General features: G+C 40.7%; 1 protein-coding gene across 5 annotated transcripts in view; it reads right to left on the reverse strand.

Annotated features, from left to right (window-relative positions):
- Positions 1-5,017: 5,017 nt before the first annotated feature.
- LOC133657437 (adhesion G protein-coupled receptor A1) overlaps positions 5,018-17,057 on the reverse strand; it is a 541,657-nt gene continuing 529,617 nt past the window's right edge. For all 5 annotated transcript variants that reach the window (XM_062058763.1, XM_062058762.1, XM_062058764.1 and 2 more), the window contains 2 exons: positions 10,918-11,013; positions 5,018-9,210 (listed from right to left, as the gene is read on the reverse strand). In XM_062058763.1, the coding sequence (XP_061914747.1) occupies positions 7,812-9,210; positions 10,918-11,013 (1,495 nt within the window). In that variant the 3' untranslated portion in view covers positions 5,018-7,811. The remainder of the gene's footprint in view (positions 9,211-10,917; positions 11,014-17,057) is intronic.

Genomic DNA, 17,057 nt, shown 5'->3' on the forward strand with positions numbered 1-17,057 from the left:
AATGTTTTAGTACCGGTACCTAAATGTATTTTCATACTTTTCGATACATTTCAAAATAAAGTGGACCACAAAAAAAAATTCATTTTAGACTTAATTTTAACAAAAAATCTTATTATACATTTAACATATGGTTCTTATTGCAAAATGTCAGAGGATTAAAATAAAAACCCATTGGGCTTTCACTTGTTGCACTCAAAAAACTATTTACAATTGTATATTTTACATATAGCCTGCCATAATCTAAAATTAAGATGTATTTACATTGTACTTTATTATTTATTTATGGTTGCCACTCTTGGTCTGTGCTTTTAAAGGCCTACTGAAACCCACTACTACCGACCACGCAGTCTGATAGTTGATATATCAATGATGAAATCTTAACATTGCAACACATGCCAATACGGCCGGGTTAACTTATAAAGTGCAATTTTAAATTTCCCTGGGAACTTCCGGTTCAAAATGCCTTTGGAGGATGACGTATGCGCGTGACGTCGCGAGGTCAACGGAAGTGTTTGGACCCTATTGGACACAATACACAAAGCTCTGTTTTCTTCAACAAAATTCCACAGTATTCTGGACATCTGTGTTGGTGAATCTTTTGCAATTTGTTTAACGAACAATGGAGGCTGCAAAGAAGAACGTTGTAGGTGGGATCGGTGTATTAGCGGCTGGCTGTAGCAACACAACAAGGAGGACTTTGTTGGATAGCAGAAGCTAGCGCCGGCGACCTTACCTTGACTTCCTACGTCTCCGGGCCGCCGACCGCATCGTCGATCGCTGGAACGCAGGTGAGCACGGGTGTTGATGAGCAGATGAGGGCTGGCTGGCGTAGGTGGAGCGCTAATGTTTCTATCATAGCCCTGACGAGGTCCCGTTGCTAAGTTAGCGTCGTTAGCAACAGCATTGCTAGGCTTCGACAGGCGGCATAGCATTAACCGTGTATTTACATGTCCAGTGTTTGGTTCGGTGTCTCCTGATAGTAGTATTGTTGATCTTCTGTCTATCCTTCCAGTCAGGGATTTATTTATTTTGTTTCTATCTGCATTTGAGACAGATGCTATCACGTTAGCTCATGCTAAAGAGCTTCGTCGATGGATTGTCGTGGAGATAAAAGTCACTGTGACTGTCCATTTCGCCTTCTCGACTCATTTTCAAGAGGATATAGTATCCGAGGTGGTTTAAAATACAAATACGTGATCCACAATAGAAAAAGGAGAGAGTGTGGAATCCAATGAGCCAGCTTGTACCTAAGTTACGGTCAGAGCGAAAAAAGATATTTCTTGAACTGCATTCTAGTCCGTCACTCTAACGTTCCTCATCCACAAATCTTTCATCCTCGCTCAAATTAATGGGGTAATCGTCGCTTTCTCACTCCGAATATCTTTCGCTCCATTGTAAACAACGAGGAATTGTGAGCAGCACTACCACTTGTGACGTCACGCTACTTCCGGTAGGGGCAAAGCTTTTTTTTATCAGCGAGCAAAAGTTGCGAACTTTATCGTCGATTTTCTCTACTAAATCCTTTCAGCAAAAATATGACAATATCGCGAAATGATCAAGTATGACACATAGAATGGATCTGCTATTCCCGTTTAAATTAAAAAAAATCATTTCAGTAGGCCTTTAAGAAAAATATGATTATTGCTAAATACTAAAAACAATACCATAGTCAAAAGTACACAGATAGGGCCTGTAGCAGGTAAAACACAAATTGTTAAATTAATTGTAGGAATTTGTTACACAATTCAGCCATTTCACTTTACGTTACATGGGCAGTTTTGACTAATATTTGGCATCAAGTCAAACAGCTGTGTGTGCGTCTACATATCTATTTGGGCACCACAGGGGAGCCAGTTATCTATATTACATGTCGATCTGACTGCTTGTTATTTAATTGTGTAGCTAAGTTTAAAGCAAATGCAGTAATACTTCATTCCATCTTTGGCAAGGCATGTTTTAACGCAGAGCTTGCAGCGTGGCACTTCTGTGTTTAAAGCGTCCCTTGATCGATGGTTTTGAAGACAAAATACCTCCATGTTGCACTTCACGCACCTTCTTCATTTAACAGTAGAATTACCTTTATTTGCCATTTTTCCTCTACTCGCTGTTTCTCCTTGTGCGCAGGCACATGCACACATAGGGCCCTATGGGTGCTTGAGCCCCTGCCCTTTTTTGCCTCATCTTAAAAAGTGCCCTCTGCCTGTGTGTGTGTGTGTGTTTTTTGTTGTTGTTTTTTTCTTTAAACGACATTAATAAATTCCTGTCAGGGATGTAAAAAAAACAAAAAAAAACAAAAAAACTCCACGTTTTCTTGTAATACGGGGTTGTTTGAGCCTGCCGCTTCCGCCAGAGAGAGAGAGAGAGGGCGAGTGAGTGAGTAAGTGAGAGGAGAGAGAGCCAACTGCGCCCCTGAGCCAGAGACGTGACAGTGGAGCAACTTGAACCTGTGAATTATGTTATGGCCGTCCACTTATTCAGCATCTAATATGGGTAATATTTCAGAAAAAAGCTGTATTATTCTATTATTTAATGTGTCAGCTTCTGTTTTTGCCGGACGTCGGAGCACGGCGCATCAATTGAGCATGGCACATCAATTCCGCACAGAGCAGAGCGGATCGTGCGGGACAGGAAGTAGTGTACAAAATACAAAATAAAACACCGGGTTAATTTTCAAAATAAAATGCACTGTGTTTACGGCGGATCACATTTCTCTCACAGTAGAGGTTTAGATATAAAGTTTATTGTGACTTTGCTATTACTGTGTGGGTTAACAAAATAATAATAATAATAATGATAATAATGATAATAATAACAATAATAATAATAATAATAATGATAATAATAATAATAATTATTATTATTAATAATAATAATAATTTCAGCATTCTGGGGATATAATATGTAGGTTATCTGTTAGGAATATTACCATCTGTATTTAAACTTGATTCATGTTGATTATGCCTGCAGCACAATGCCAAAAAAAGAAATAATATAGAAAAGGAAGGAGAAGGAGCACCAGGAAGCAGCTAAGGGTAGCAGACCTCTTAATGCATGGCTAAAATTGATGATTTCACAGCATTTCATGGAAGCCCTGAATTTACATTGAGGAGCATATTTGGGTATGGGTGGCCTCCATCCTACAGCCCTCTACTGGCCCCTAGTCCATATTTTTGGCCCTGTATTGCGTTTCAGTTGTTTAGTCTGAGCATTAAGTGAGAAAGACCATAAGTTACAACTTGATGGTGTTTTCATCAAGTTAAGGGAAGAAGGACAGATTTTCACATTGAAGTTTTTTCCATTTGGGTATTTATTTTTGTATTTTTTTTCAAAGTTCATGTTGCACTGTTCAATGTTCAATATTAAAGTGCTTATCTTTAACAATAAATAGCCTAATAATAAACCAGTGTTTTGTTGCTTTTCATGTCTTCCAAGCCTATGATAATGTGAATTAACTCATTATGACAATAATTTGTTGACACAAAAGAAATGGCAATCACTTTTACCTAGAAAGGACACACAGCTAAGTAGTTAGCATCCTATTAGCAAATTTCATTTTACATTAATTTCCATATTGTGCAAAGGACCAAAAAAAAAGTTCCTGTCCTTTTCTGACTTTGAGCCCCTGCCCCTCTATAATCATGTGCACGTCCCTGCTTGTGCGCTCTGTGAGTGTGTGCGCGCTGACACACTGAACATGATCTTCCGCTCTGTACGACACCAACGCACAGCAGCATGTAGATCAAAAACAGTACTGGTATTTTTTATAAAGGTAGCATAGTACCATTTTGAATTAATTAGTACCGCAATACTTTATTATTACTGGTATACCGTGAAACCCTAATATATACATGTTTACACACACGCACACGCTGTATATATAATATATATGTGTATACAGTTGTGGTCAAAAGTTTGCATACACTTTTGAAGGACATAATGTCATGGCTGTCTTGAGTTTCCAATAATTTCTACAACTCTTATTTTTTTTGTGACAGAGTGATCAGAGCACATACTTGTTTGTCACAAAAACATTCATGAAGTTTGGTTCTTTTATGAATGTATTATGGGTCTACTGGAAATGTGACCAAATCTGCTGGGTCAAAAGTATACATACAGCAATTTTAATATTTGGTTACATGTCCCTTGGCAAGTTTCACCGCAATAAGGCGCTTTTGGTAACCATCCACAAGCTTCTGGCAAACTTCTGGTTGAATTTCTGACCATTCCTTTTGGTAAAATTGTGCAGTTCAGCTACATTTGTTGGTTTTCTGACATGGACTTGTTTCTTCAAGATTGTCTACATGTTCTCAATGGGGTTTAAGTCAGGACTTTGGGAAGGCCATTCTAAAACCTTAATTCTAGCCTGATTTAGCCATTCCTTTACCACTTTTGGCGTGTGTTTGGGGTCATTGTCTTGTTGGAACACCCAACTGCGCTCAAGACCCAACTTCCAGGCTGATGATTTTAGGTTGTCCTGAAGAATTTGGAGGTAATTATCCTTTTCCATTGTCCCATTTACTCTCTGTAAAGCACCAGTTCCATTGGCAGCAAAACAGGCCCAGAGCAGAATACCACCACCACCATGCTTGACGGTAGGGACGGTGTACCTGGGATTAAAGGCCTCACCTTTTCTCCTCCAAACATATTGCTGGGTATTGTGGCCAAATTTTTGTTTAATCTTAATTTGTTTAATCACTTTATCACAAAAAAAAAAAAAGAGTTGTAGAAATTATTGGAAACTCAAGATAGCCATGACATTATGTTCTTTACAAGTGTATGTAAACTTTTGACCACAACTATATATATATATATATAATATACACAAACATGCAGCCAAGTACACTCAAGCCTGATGCATGTAAAGATCCTTCCCTGCGGCATCTCTGTGGGGCATCTCCATCACACTGTCAGGAAAAAATAAACACAGTGTGGCAAGAAGGGAGACTATAAAACAGGCTTTATACTTCACACACATGGCTGACTCACACAAACACAAGCCAAGTTTTTGCATGGTGAAAAAATACATTTATTGGAATCTGTGTCAATGTAGAAAAAAGGGAAACTGGCTTTGGGTTTTGTCACAGTACCACAGGTCAGTTTTCAAGCAGCCACCAGGTGACCCCAAACAAAGCCATCATGCTTATTTGGGACAGCGCATCTACTGACAATAGAGAAGGGATTCTACAGTGGCACTATGACACCAAACACAATGGAACTAAACACTTAGCGAATATAACCGAACAGCAATTAACCAAAACCAATGTTTTCTCAGTTAAATGTGTTTTGCAGAGGAAGTAAATGTCTTGTTATACCTTGTGATATAGTCACAAATCCCTCTCCAATTACTTTAAGAGGGACTGGCTGCCAACATCTAAGTGACTACGAAGATGTGGGCCAATGTTTGAGCACTCCCATAATGTCCCAGAACACGGAAAAACCTCCAGCAAGATTCATGCATAATCTTTGAAGTTTTCATTTTATCATTTAATGACTGGCTTCTAAAAAAGGAGCGTCACATGACTGAGTCTCTTCTCTTTTATACAAAAGTCACACTTTTAATCGCAATGATTCCTTACGAACTGACATTTCTAGATTAAACACACTGAGCGTGACAAAGTCCATTGCCACAAACCAGACATCAGCATGACTAGTGCATCTCTATTTGGGATAGAACAGGATGAGTCTCACAACACACGGAGTCTGCATATGCAATGAAGTCAATGGCAACTCAAATGACAACACATTTGAAAACAAAATACCTTTTTGAACTCAGATACTGAGTATTAGAATTGCGAGGTCAGTATTTCCCCAAACAACTTTCTTTATATATAGACGTATTTCATTTTAAATATCTTAAATCTGATAGAAAATAATTCAGTTTCATACACACACAGAGACAAAAGTGTATGCTATGAATAGAGACATGATATGCGTGCCATGGTGTTTTTTTTTTCCAAGAGCAGGGTTTGCAACCAGATTTGTTTATTTCTACTGGATTTTCTAAATACTGACTGGCCTTGTCCACACATACCAAAACACACCATTCGTTAAAATAAACATGCGATACACAGCTTTAGCATATTCATGGTGACAAATAAACCATAAACATCTCCTGTAGCTCTATACTGGATTATTTGTCCGAATCTGCAACATTAATTGCAAATCAAGGTTTAACTGCAGGGTTCGCGTTATGTGAAAATCAATCGAAGTCATCGCCCCGTGAATATCATACTTTAAAGACTTTTGGTCAAAATTCCTTCTTTTTTCAGAACAAATATTCCATTAGGTAGGTAGAAAAAAATACTATTTATGTAAATTAAGTGTATAAACCCCTTCAGAAATGCTCAGAACCCTGGTCTGAGAGATTATATGATGGCCTGCAGCAGTCTAATGAGTCAAAGGCAAATCAAACAGGTAAGAATGGATATTCCTTTATAGAGTTGGAGTGGCTACTTATGGTTGGGTTGAACAAAGCATGCAATCTTTGGGATTTTTTTTTTTTAATGGAGATGAATGAAAAACTTTTCAATAGTCACGTGACACTGTCGTAGATCACCTTTCTAAGGAAGAAACACACAGCATCATGTTTGATTTCTTGTACATACAGTGGTACTTCAACCTGCCAGCGCATTACGTTCTGCAACCAAGCTCCTACCTCAGAATACTTGGATCTGAAATCAATTTATTCCGTGCCAAAACAGCACAATTTCAAAATGTAACACAACTTTTGAAAAGAAAAACAAACTTATAGATAAGAAATATTGTTTGAAAAACAATACAATAGTAGTACAAACAGCTACAATACAGCAGTTTTATGAAGTTATGCAATACAGTAGTAATGTACAGCATTTACTTCTTCCAGCAGACGAGAGGATTTTTCTCATTTGATCCAACATGTACAACGAGCCAATTTACCGAAAATTGAAGGCTGGTCAATAAGGCTGAAATAGCAGCGAGTGTTGGCATTGGAAAAGGGAATTTTACTAGTTATGCTATCTCCCACAATCAGAGTTGTTGTGGAGAAGAGTGGATGCTTTTCAGGCGATGTGCTGTGAAGCGGAAGCTGAAAGGACTTTGCCGGTGTTCGTAGCCCAGCCGAGCAAAAAACCCCCCCTGACACTCGGAGCAGCTTCAGGATTGTGCATTAAACCGGGTTGTGGGTGGAAGAGCAAGCCTAAGCAGGAAGAAGATGCTGGACAAGATGCTAAAGGTTTGGTTTGCAATGGTTGAAAAACAAAGTTATTTTTCGATCTCTAGCTATAAGCTACACCATTTAGCTGCTCGGAGGCTCGCAATTTAAAGCATGACAAAAGCAGAGCGACATCTTTTACTGTATCTCATAATACTCGTAAGCTAAGGTACCACTCTTTTTACAACGACTTGACGAATGGCAAGGAAACCCATGTGGTCTATAATTGCTGGTTTATTTTTCTAAAACATGGAAGCCATGAGTTCTTAAAACATTTGGTTTTTGGTTAGTTTGATCATAAACTATTGGATGGAGTGTAAAAAAAAACATCTTGTTACCATGAAGCACTAACACACATATTCATACACACACCTTTCAATTTCTTTTATACATAAATAGATCTGTAGTGATTAGAAAGAGTGGACATCTCTTGTATCTTTTCAAATATTTACGTGAATGGAAATGGTTATGTTTTGTGTATTGATGTTTTATATGATGTGAAATTTGTGTCCAGTAAAACAGCACTAACAAATATCACGTTGATTGAGATGTTTGTATTAGTCTTCAGTTCTTAAAAGGGAGGCGAATCAAATGAAGTGTAGCGCCCCAATACCACCCCGCACTACACAGTAGTTTCATTCTTCCAGGGTCCAGTGCGTATATTCCCTGTGCTGTCTGAGGCGTAAAGTAGTCCCTCGTTCACGCCGCCCTTTAGAATTCCATTCTGATTGGGTGGGTTCTGGGCGTAGGATTGTCTGCGTGGGCCGTGCATTTCCATATGGGGATGGGGGATCGGCTCCTCCTCTGCCGCTTTGCTGCAACCGCACAGGAACACGCCTGCGTCCGCTGCCTCTGCTGGGCACAGGGAAGGGAAAAGGTCCGCCTTGGCGCAGCACACATGCCGGTGGCAGGGATTATGACATGCAAGGGCCTCGTGGGCAGTTGCTGCCGCCGCGTGGCATGTGTGATGTCCCTCGTGGACAAGATGTGGACATGTGTGGGTGTGACGCTCGTGGCTGCTGTGAGGACTGTCAGTGTGTGAGCTGTGCACGCTGCCTCCATCCACATTGGAAGGGATATGATAGGCGTATTCCCGCTCACTCGTCGCGCCACAAACACTAGTGGCAGACCGGCGGCTGAATTGGCGGCCTTTAGTCCTGGTGCTGGTCTTCAAGCAGGGGTGCAACTGTATGCCCGGTCGGTAACCTTCAGGATCGGCATGCAGCAGCACATGTGTAGCTGTAGGTTCCTCCTCCATCAGCTGCTGGCTGTGCAGGGCAGCGCAACACGGCGTCACGGGGGCCAGGCATGTTACGTGATTTTGTGAGGATGCAAGAGCAGCGTGTTTGCAGTGACTTACACTGCAGCTCATCACTGCTTCACAAGGAGAGTCATGGTGGCAGTGGCTGTGACCGTAGCCATGCGCGGGTGTATCTCCATTCACGTTGACTTTGGGCGGAAGCTTGCCCTGTCCGTGGGCACCGGGGCAGGCGTTGGCCCGCCGTCCCGGACAACAAGAACACCAGCAGTGCCAGACGTCGTCCCGCTTGGCACAGTGATGGATGAGGATGAAGAGGCCAAGGGTGACGGAGAAGGCACCGTAAAGGCAACTGAAGATCATGTCCAGGAAGTGACCCTGGGAAACAGCCAGCGCCCCAAAAGTCCAGGTGGCCAAGAACAAGAAAAGAGTGAAGGCCGCCGTGCGTAATTGGGCCTTGAAGGAGTGCTCATTGGCCAGCAGTGCGGGATTAATGGGTACACCCGGGCAGCCGGCGGGGCAGTGGCTCCCAGTAGGTTGAGCTGTCATGGTGCCAGGCTCGGCGGCCTGCTGGCAGTGAGTTGGCACGTCGATGGAGGCCAACCTCTGCTGCTCTTCTGTCAGCTGTTTGAGCTCATACTTCTTTTCAGGGTGGCGCCGCAGCTGTATAAAGGTACAGAGGAAGTAAATGCATGTCACCAGGACGATGAGCGCCACCGGACCGAAGAAAGCTCCCAGGCTGGGCTCCCATGCCATCCAACAGCTGCATCGAACATAAACATAATCAGATATTAATGTTCACCGCAAAATGCCAGCAAGAAGGTCTACAGCAGTGGTGTCCAACATGTGGTGTCAAAAATTAAGGATGCAGGGGCCACTCAATATATGCTAAACTATCTGAAAAAAAAAACACTTCCACTTCTTAGCTTTGTTATAGCTAACACAGCAAATTATTGTAATATCTAATAACCATGAGATATTTAATTTCTTATTCTCATTATTCTTTATCAAAATTATTATCCTGACAACTTTTTGAGGGCTATCGCACACTCAAAGTTGTATACATGTTCATCATGACAGGACACAAAAATCCTCAAAGAGTCAAAGACCATATGTAGCAGGGGTTCTTAATCTTTTTGACTTCGGGGCCCAACTTTTCCACTATCGAGGAGCCCAGAGCCCCCTCAAATATTAACAATGAAATACTGATCTTACTCTTGATTTTAATCATATTCAATAATTATATCTTACTTGTTTAAAGTTTAACAGGATAAACCTTGTCAAATTATATGAAATCATGTGTTAATCACAAAGATTATCATCAAGTCTTAGGTCAAGCTAGTTACAAAAATAAATACCAATCAAATAAACTGCAAAAGAAGGGACTCATAATAACTGATGAAAAATAAATGTGCATACAAATTAAGCGGTGCTTAGATAAATCAATTTGAACTAAATATATAAAAATAATATATTGGTTTCTTAAATAAACTATACAAAAATTTGAGTGCAAATGAAAATACAACATCACCACTTTAGTCATAATTTTTGCACTTAAAAAATTATGTAACTTGAGTTCCAGCCTTCTTCTGTTTGTTTGATGTAGTCATTACTGCCACAAGTGATGGAAAAATGTATTACAACTGACTACCACTGTGGCCCATAAGGACCACAGCTGAGAAACAGATATTTTTTGGCAGCACTCTAGGGGGCGCTCGTGATCCAACAATGGGTCTCCTATGGTTAAGAAATACTGATATAGAGTAAGATGCACATGTTGTCTGCCATTTTGGTTTTGAGGTCCTATTTTAGGGATGATTTGTTGCTAGTTAAATTTTTTTGTTTGTTTTATTAAATGTTTTAAAACAAATTGTGTTTATTTTCTCTAAAAATGTGTCAAAGGCCAAACAAAAAAAAAAAAAATAAGCTGCAGGCCACAAATGGCCCCTGGGCCACAATTTGGACACTCATGCAGTACAGTATTTGTATTCCAAAACTTTTCAGCTGAAGACCACAGTGTATAAATACATCATTCACTGCATAACATTGACATTCATAACTAACACATTTTGCCAAAAAGGTTACGGCATCACCTAACAATTTTTAACCCAATATAAACTATTTGAGAACATGACCCTAAATCTGTCAAAGGCTGGTCCATGCAAACAATATTCTCCTGAGAACCAGTGTCCTCTGCAGTAGACATTTGTTTCTATTTTCTCAGAGTTACACATGTGAGGAAAAAAAAAAAGTCTTGTTACACAGGACACAATAGTTGACTGGTTGCCAGGTGGCTATTAAGGTTAATTTAAAAGAGAAAACCATTTTATGTACAGTATATTCACACTTAATACCTGGAATTTATATAGCGCTTTTCTAAGTACTCAAAGTCGCTTTACGTATTAAAAACCCATCATTTGCACCTGGTTCACCTTGTTTAAATGGAGTTGTTGTGTGTGCAAGAACTTACTATAGCGCTTGCTCCCCGCTGCCATAGTTGTCTATATTGACGGCTGCTGTGACCCCACAGATGATGAGGGGCACTCCACCGCTAACTAAATAAAATCTGGAAGAGAGGATGAAAAAAAGTCCTTGGTTGGTTAAAAAAATAAAAATCCCTGTTTGAAACTAAAGCAATAGCCAAAGGCCTTTTTTTTGATAAAGAGTCACTTACAAGCATTAATCTAAACAAATCCTGAGCCAATATAGAATAATTATCTATTAGGACAGAAAGGTAGCCCTTTGCTTATACCAAACTCATCATTTACCGTAAAACTTTGATATTTCTTGCAAATATTAGCTCATTTGGAATTTGATGCCTACAACATGTTTCAAAAAAGCTGGCACAAGTGGCAAAAACACTGATAAAGTTGAGGAATGCTCATCAAACACTTATTTGGAACATCCCACAGGACAACAGGCTAATTGGGAACAAGTGGGTGCCATGATTGGGTATAAAAGCAGCTTCCACAAAATGCGCAGTAATTCACAAACAAAGATGGGGTGAGGGTCACCACTTTGTGAACAAACTGATGCAAAATGTAGAAGTGTTCTGTGGTCTGACGAGTCCACATTTCAAATTTTTTTGGGAAAATGTGGACGTTGTGTCCTCCGGACCAAAGAGGAAAAGAACCATCCGAGATTGTTATAGGCGCAAAGTTCAATAGCCAGCATCTTTGATGGTATGGGGGTGTATTAGTGCCCAAGGCATGAGTAACTTACACATCTGTGAAGGCACCATTAATGCTGAAAGGTACATGCAGGTTTTGGAGCAACATATGTTGCCATCCAAGCAACATTATCATGGACGCCTCTGCTTATTTCAGCAAGACAATGCCAAGTCACATGTTACAAGAGCATGGCTTCATAGTAAAAGAGTGCGGGTACTAGACTGTCCTGCCTGTAGTCCAGACCTGTCTCCCATTGAAAATGTGTGGCGCGTTATGAAGCATAAAATACCACAACGGAGACCCCGGACTGTTGAACAACTTAAGCTGTATATCAAGCAAGAATGGGAAAGAATTCCACCTGAACAGCTTCAAAAATTGGTCTCCTTAGTTCCCAAATGTTTACTGAGTGTTGTTAAAAGGGAAGGCCATGTAACACAGTGTAAAATGCCCCTGTGCCAACTTTTTTGCAATGTGTGCCATTAAATTCTAAGATAATGATTATTTGCAAAAAAAAATAAGTTCCTCAGTTCGAACATTAAGTATCTTGTCTTTGCAGTGTATTCAATTGAATATAAGTTGAAAAGGATTTGCAAATCATTGGATTTTGTTTTTATTTATTACTACGTGCCAACTTCACTGGTTTTGGGTTTTGTACAACATGCACTCAAACGAAATCGAATGAAATACAATACAATACAACTGTTGCATTTGTGGAAACATCAACATAGTGCACATGTAATTCTATCTACTGCCTATGTTACCAAAGTGGGATGTATGTACAACAGTTTTCATGGGGGGTACACAATTAACATTACAAACAGTGTGACTACGTTGGTGTCATAGCACTTAAGCAGTGCGCTTGAATGCCATGATTGCCTGTGTGTTGCTTATTGATCTTTCAGACACAAAGACAAGTTAAGTTGTTCATTGTTGTGCGGGCATTGTATGAACAAATAAGATTCATGGATATGTTGTGCATCAAGAACGTGAAGATTTCATTTACATTGTGTGTTAACGAGAGCTGCTCTTCTTCTGTGGCGCTGTGACTGACTCATGGATTTTTGGAGCCTGTTATTTGTTTCCTGTTACTAGTATGGTTATTACTTATGTTCATCAATGTTAATTACTTATGTTCATCATATTAGCCAGCTAAAGCTGGATGAGTTAACACATATAGCAAGTCGAAACAATTATTTTTCCTCAAAATGATATATTTATAGAAAATGGTATCTAATAGATCAAACATGTGAGCACTCTACCACATTAGTCAACACGATCATACTTTAGATAGAATGCATTTCTTGCAGATTGAAAATGTATGCTAGTAGATATAAGAATGGATTGCTTATAGACAGTAATAATGACCTCAATGCCATATTTTTCAGGCTATAGCCCGCTGATTTTTTTCCTACTTGTTCGTATGTCTGGAGCACATCAGATCATGCACATCGTGCTGTACCAGAAAAGGTGGCAGCCTACAGATTATAGTTGCGTGTTGCATCATGTTCCAAAATATACAAGCAGTAAAACACCACAGGTTGGAGCATGTAGATGTGCACTAAATCATATGGTGACAGCTGGTCAGACACGCAAAACCTTAATTGCAGTTTGCATCACTTTTGCTTGTTATGGAATGTATGCACAATCTTAGTAAATCACCCGCAACACTCTCACTTCTAGTACTTGAAATTGCATAGTTTGTACACGCTATTAAAGGCCTACTGAAATGAATTTTTTTTATTTAAACGGGGATAGCAGATCCATTCTATGTGTCATACTTGATCATTTCGCGATATTGCCATGTTTTTGCTGAAAGGATTTAGTAGAGAACATCGACGATAAAGTTCGCAACTTTTGGTCGCTGATAAAAAAAAAAGCCTTGCCTGTACCGGAAGTAGCGTGACGTCGCAGGTTGAAAGGCTCCTCACATTTCCCCATTAATTACACCAGCAGCGAGAGCGATTCGGACCGAGAAAGCGACGATTACCCCATTAATTTGAGCCAGGATGAAAGATTGGTGGATGAGGAACGTGAGAGTGAAGGACTAGAGTGCAGTGCAGGACGCATCTTTTTTCGCTCTGACCGTAACTTGGATACCGGCTAGCTCTTTGGATTCCACACTCTCTCCTTTTTCTATTGTGGATCACGGATTTGTATTTTAAACCACCTCGGATACTATATCCTCTTGAAAATGAGAGTCGAGAACGCGAAATGGACATTCACAGTGACTTTTATCTCCACGACAATACATCGGCGAAGCACTTTAGCTACGGAGCTAACGTGATAGCATCGGGCTTAACTGCAGATAGAAACAAAATAAATAAACCCCTGACTGGAAGGATAGACAGAAAATCAACAATACTATTAAACCATTGACATGTAACTACACGGTTAATGCTTTCCAGCCTGGCGAAACTTAACAATGCTGTTGCTAACGACGCCATTGAAGCTAACTTAGCAACGGGACCTCACAGAGCTATGCTAAAAACCTTAGCTATCCACCTACGCCAGCCAGCCCTCATCTGCTCATCAACACCCGTGCTCACCTGCGTTCCAGCGATCGACGGAGCGACGAAGGACTTCACCCGATCATAGCGTCGGATAGCGCGTCCGCTATCCAAGTTAAAGTCCTCCTGGTTGTGTTGCTGTAGCCAGCCGCTAATACACCGATCCCACCTAAAGCTTTCTTCTTTGCAGTCTTCATAGTTCATTAAACAAATTGCAAAAGATTCACCAACACAGATGTCCAGAATACTGTGGAATTTTGCGATGAAAACGTTTTGTATTGGATACAATGTGTCCGAATACTTCCGTTTCAACGATTGACGTCACGCGCATACGTCATCACACATAGATGTTTTCAACCGGAAGTTTAGCGGGAAATTTAAAATTGCACTTTATAAGTTAACCCGGCCGTATTGGCATGTGTTGCAATGTTAAGATTTCATCATTGATATATAAACTATCAGACTGTGTGGTCGGTAGTAGTGGGTTTCAGTAGGCCTTTAGAAACTTATCATTTTGCATCTTAGTAGATCAGGACCATAGTTTGGCTTATTGTTGAAATTCTGCACATTAAAGGGCCCCTTTAATGCTGACAACATTGGCACTTATGTCAGAGTGCCAGACCTAAAATGGTAAAAACAGTAGTGATTTTAGGCTTTCTTTTTAGCAAGTTTTAGCATAATTTGGAATGCTCACCTATAGCTTCAAAAAGTGGATGGGCCTGCATCAGCATACTGTCATCACTTACAGAAGGCTGGAGGAAATTTCAAATTGCGTCGTAGGTGAATTGGTAGCGTCTTCTTCCCTAACATTATATGTATGCGCATAATTTTAAGTAATTATCAAATATGACTGCCAGATGCATTGTTGCAGGTTGTAACCGTTTTTTCAAGATTTCCCGTGGGCATTACACCCCTCTGTGAAAGTAATTTTAAAAACTTCCTCAAGGTAAAGCAGAGGCCATAAATGTTAAGATTGTTTCACATCGTTTAGATTTATCATGTACATTTTTTTAGCATGTCCTATCCAGCCACTCTGGCAAATCATATTGTTGATATAGATGTCCATATTTGCTGTACAGAGTGTGTGATATTTCTCCTGATGCCTTACTTGTATTTTACTTTATGAAATGGATGTATTTAATTTTTGGCAGAGCCATACCGGAGTAGGAGGGGATAGAACGAAGAAGAAGAAAAATAAAAGACAGAGGGGGAAATTGTGGGGACAAGAAGGAGACAAGACAAATAGACAACAAAATAAAAAACAACAACAGCAAGAATAGAACAACATCAGCAAATACAATATGTACAAATATGATGCAAAAAACTAGAACAAAGAACCAGTTAATGAAGTAGACAGTAATACCACAGAACAGACAATAATCATTATTGCACTACAAATGAAGCAATACAAATAACAATATATACATGATTAATAAACATAATTACCTCTATTATCAACATCACAATTGCTTCAAATGCAACAATACATACATGTAATGAATACTTAAATTACAATAGAAAGCAGATAAAGAGGGGAGAGAGAAAGAGGAGCGGACTATATTTAACCTTAGATTGTTTATGGTAAGCTTTAGCAGCGTCCCTTGTTTGTACCCAGTTTCCCCCAGGGTTGAACAACGTTATTATATGTTTGATGAAACGTGATTATATGGGCGAGTGGCATGTATGTATGTTTATACAGTGAATGTGCGTGCGGATGTATGTACCCTGTGTGTGTATGTTTGTATTTCTGTATGTTTGTGAGTGCGTATGTACCAATGTATGCGTATGTTCCTATGTATGTGCGTATACATGTATCAATGTATATATGTATATATGAATATACGCGTGTATGTGCGTATGCGCGTATGTATGTATGTACAATATATTTGTCTCCCAGTATGTGCGGGAGCCAAGGTACGGCCCCAGCCACCCAGAAAGCCCAACCCCTAACATTACGTGCAGTATACAGGGAACAAGGGACAACTGGTCCCACATAGACAGGCTGGCCAGCGACAGGACCCCCAGACCCAAGCAGGCCATAGGCCGACGCACCCGGCCAAGGACAAGGCAAGAGAGAAGCAGGAGACAACCAGGCTCCAAGCCAGTAAAAGACCACACCCCACGTGGGCAGAAGTATGGGAAGAGGGGCCCAGAGACTCCATGCAGCCGGGCGCGAAGACTGCCCCGCCCCACAAGCAACCTGGACTCCATGAGCCAGGCGCCAGGACAGACCGCGGTCGGAGATTAGACCCAGCAGGCCCCCACCGAGCTGGACATCCGGAAGGGATGGGCGGCGGGACCCAAAAGCCCCAAACATGCAGCCCGGGACGCCGACCCGGCAAAGCTAAACGTTCTAAAAAGATAATAGTGCAATTAGGATGGGTTCAATAATCTGTTATCTGCTGCCTGATAAAACACATTATAAAGTAACCAGAAGGTTTGAGGGTAAGTCAGAGTTGACGACTGCGTCGCAGAAAAATTGTGCGCAGAAACAAAGCTAATCCCCCAGCAGGTCCCTACTTGCTGTGTCCTTGTGCTCTCACTCTGCCCTGTCATCCTGTTTCCTACATAACAATATGCTATTTCCTCTTCCACCCTGTTCAATCTCTACCTCTGTCACTGAGCTAACCTTCACATCCCTCCATCTTGCTTCGTCCTTCTCGTGCCGTTTCTCCCTTATCCCTCGTCAGACAGCACCCGTCCCGAAAATTCAATTGTAATCAAGTTGTTTGTCTGGGCCGATGGTATTGAGGGGTTTGTGAGGAGGGAAGGAGGGAGCGTAGTTGGAGGTGGTGTTGGTTGGTTGCATTACCGGCCTGTCACTGCCTCTGAGCGAAACAGACCCCCGAGGGGCCTGGCCTGCCCCCTCCAACAGAAAGTCATTCACAGTCCCATCAGCAAGATACGTATGAAACTGGTGGAACGAAAGACAT

This window comes from Entelurus aequoreus, linkage group LG09 (genome assembly GCF_033978785.1).
Source record: "Entelurus aequoreus isolate RoL-2023_Sb linkage group LG09, RoL_Eaeq_v1.1, whole genome shotgun sequence".
NCBI classification, from domain to species: domain Eukaryota; kingdom Metazoa; phylum Chordata; class Actinopteri; order Syngnathiformes; family Syngnathidae; genus Entelurus; species Entelurus aequoreus.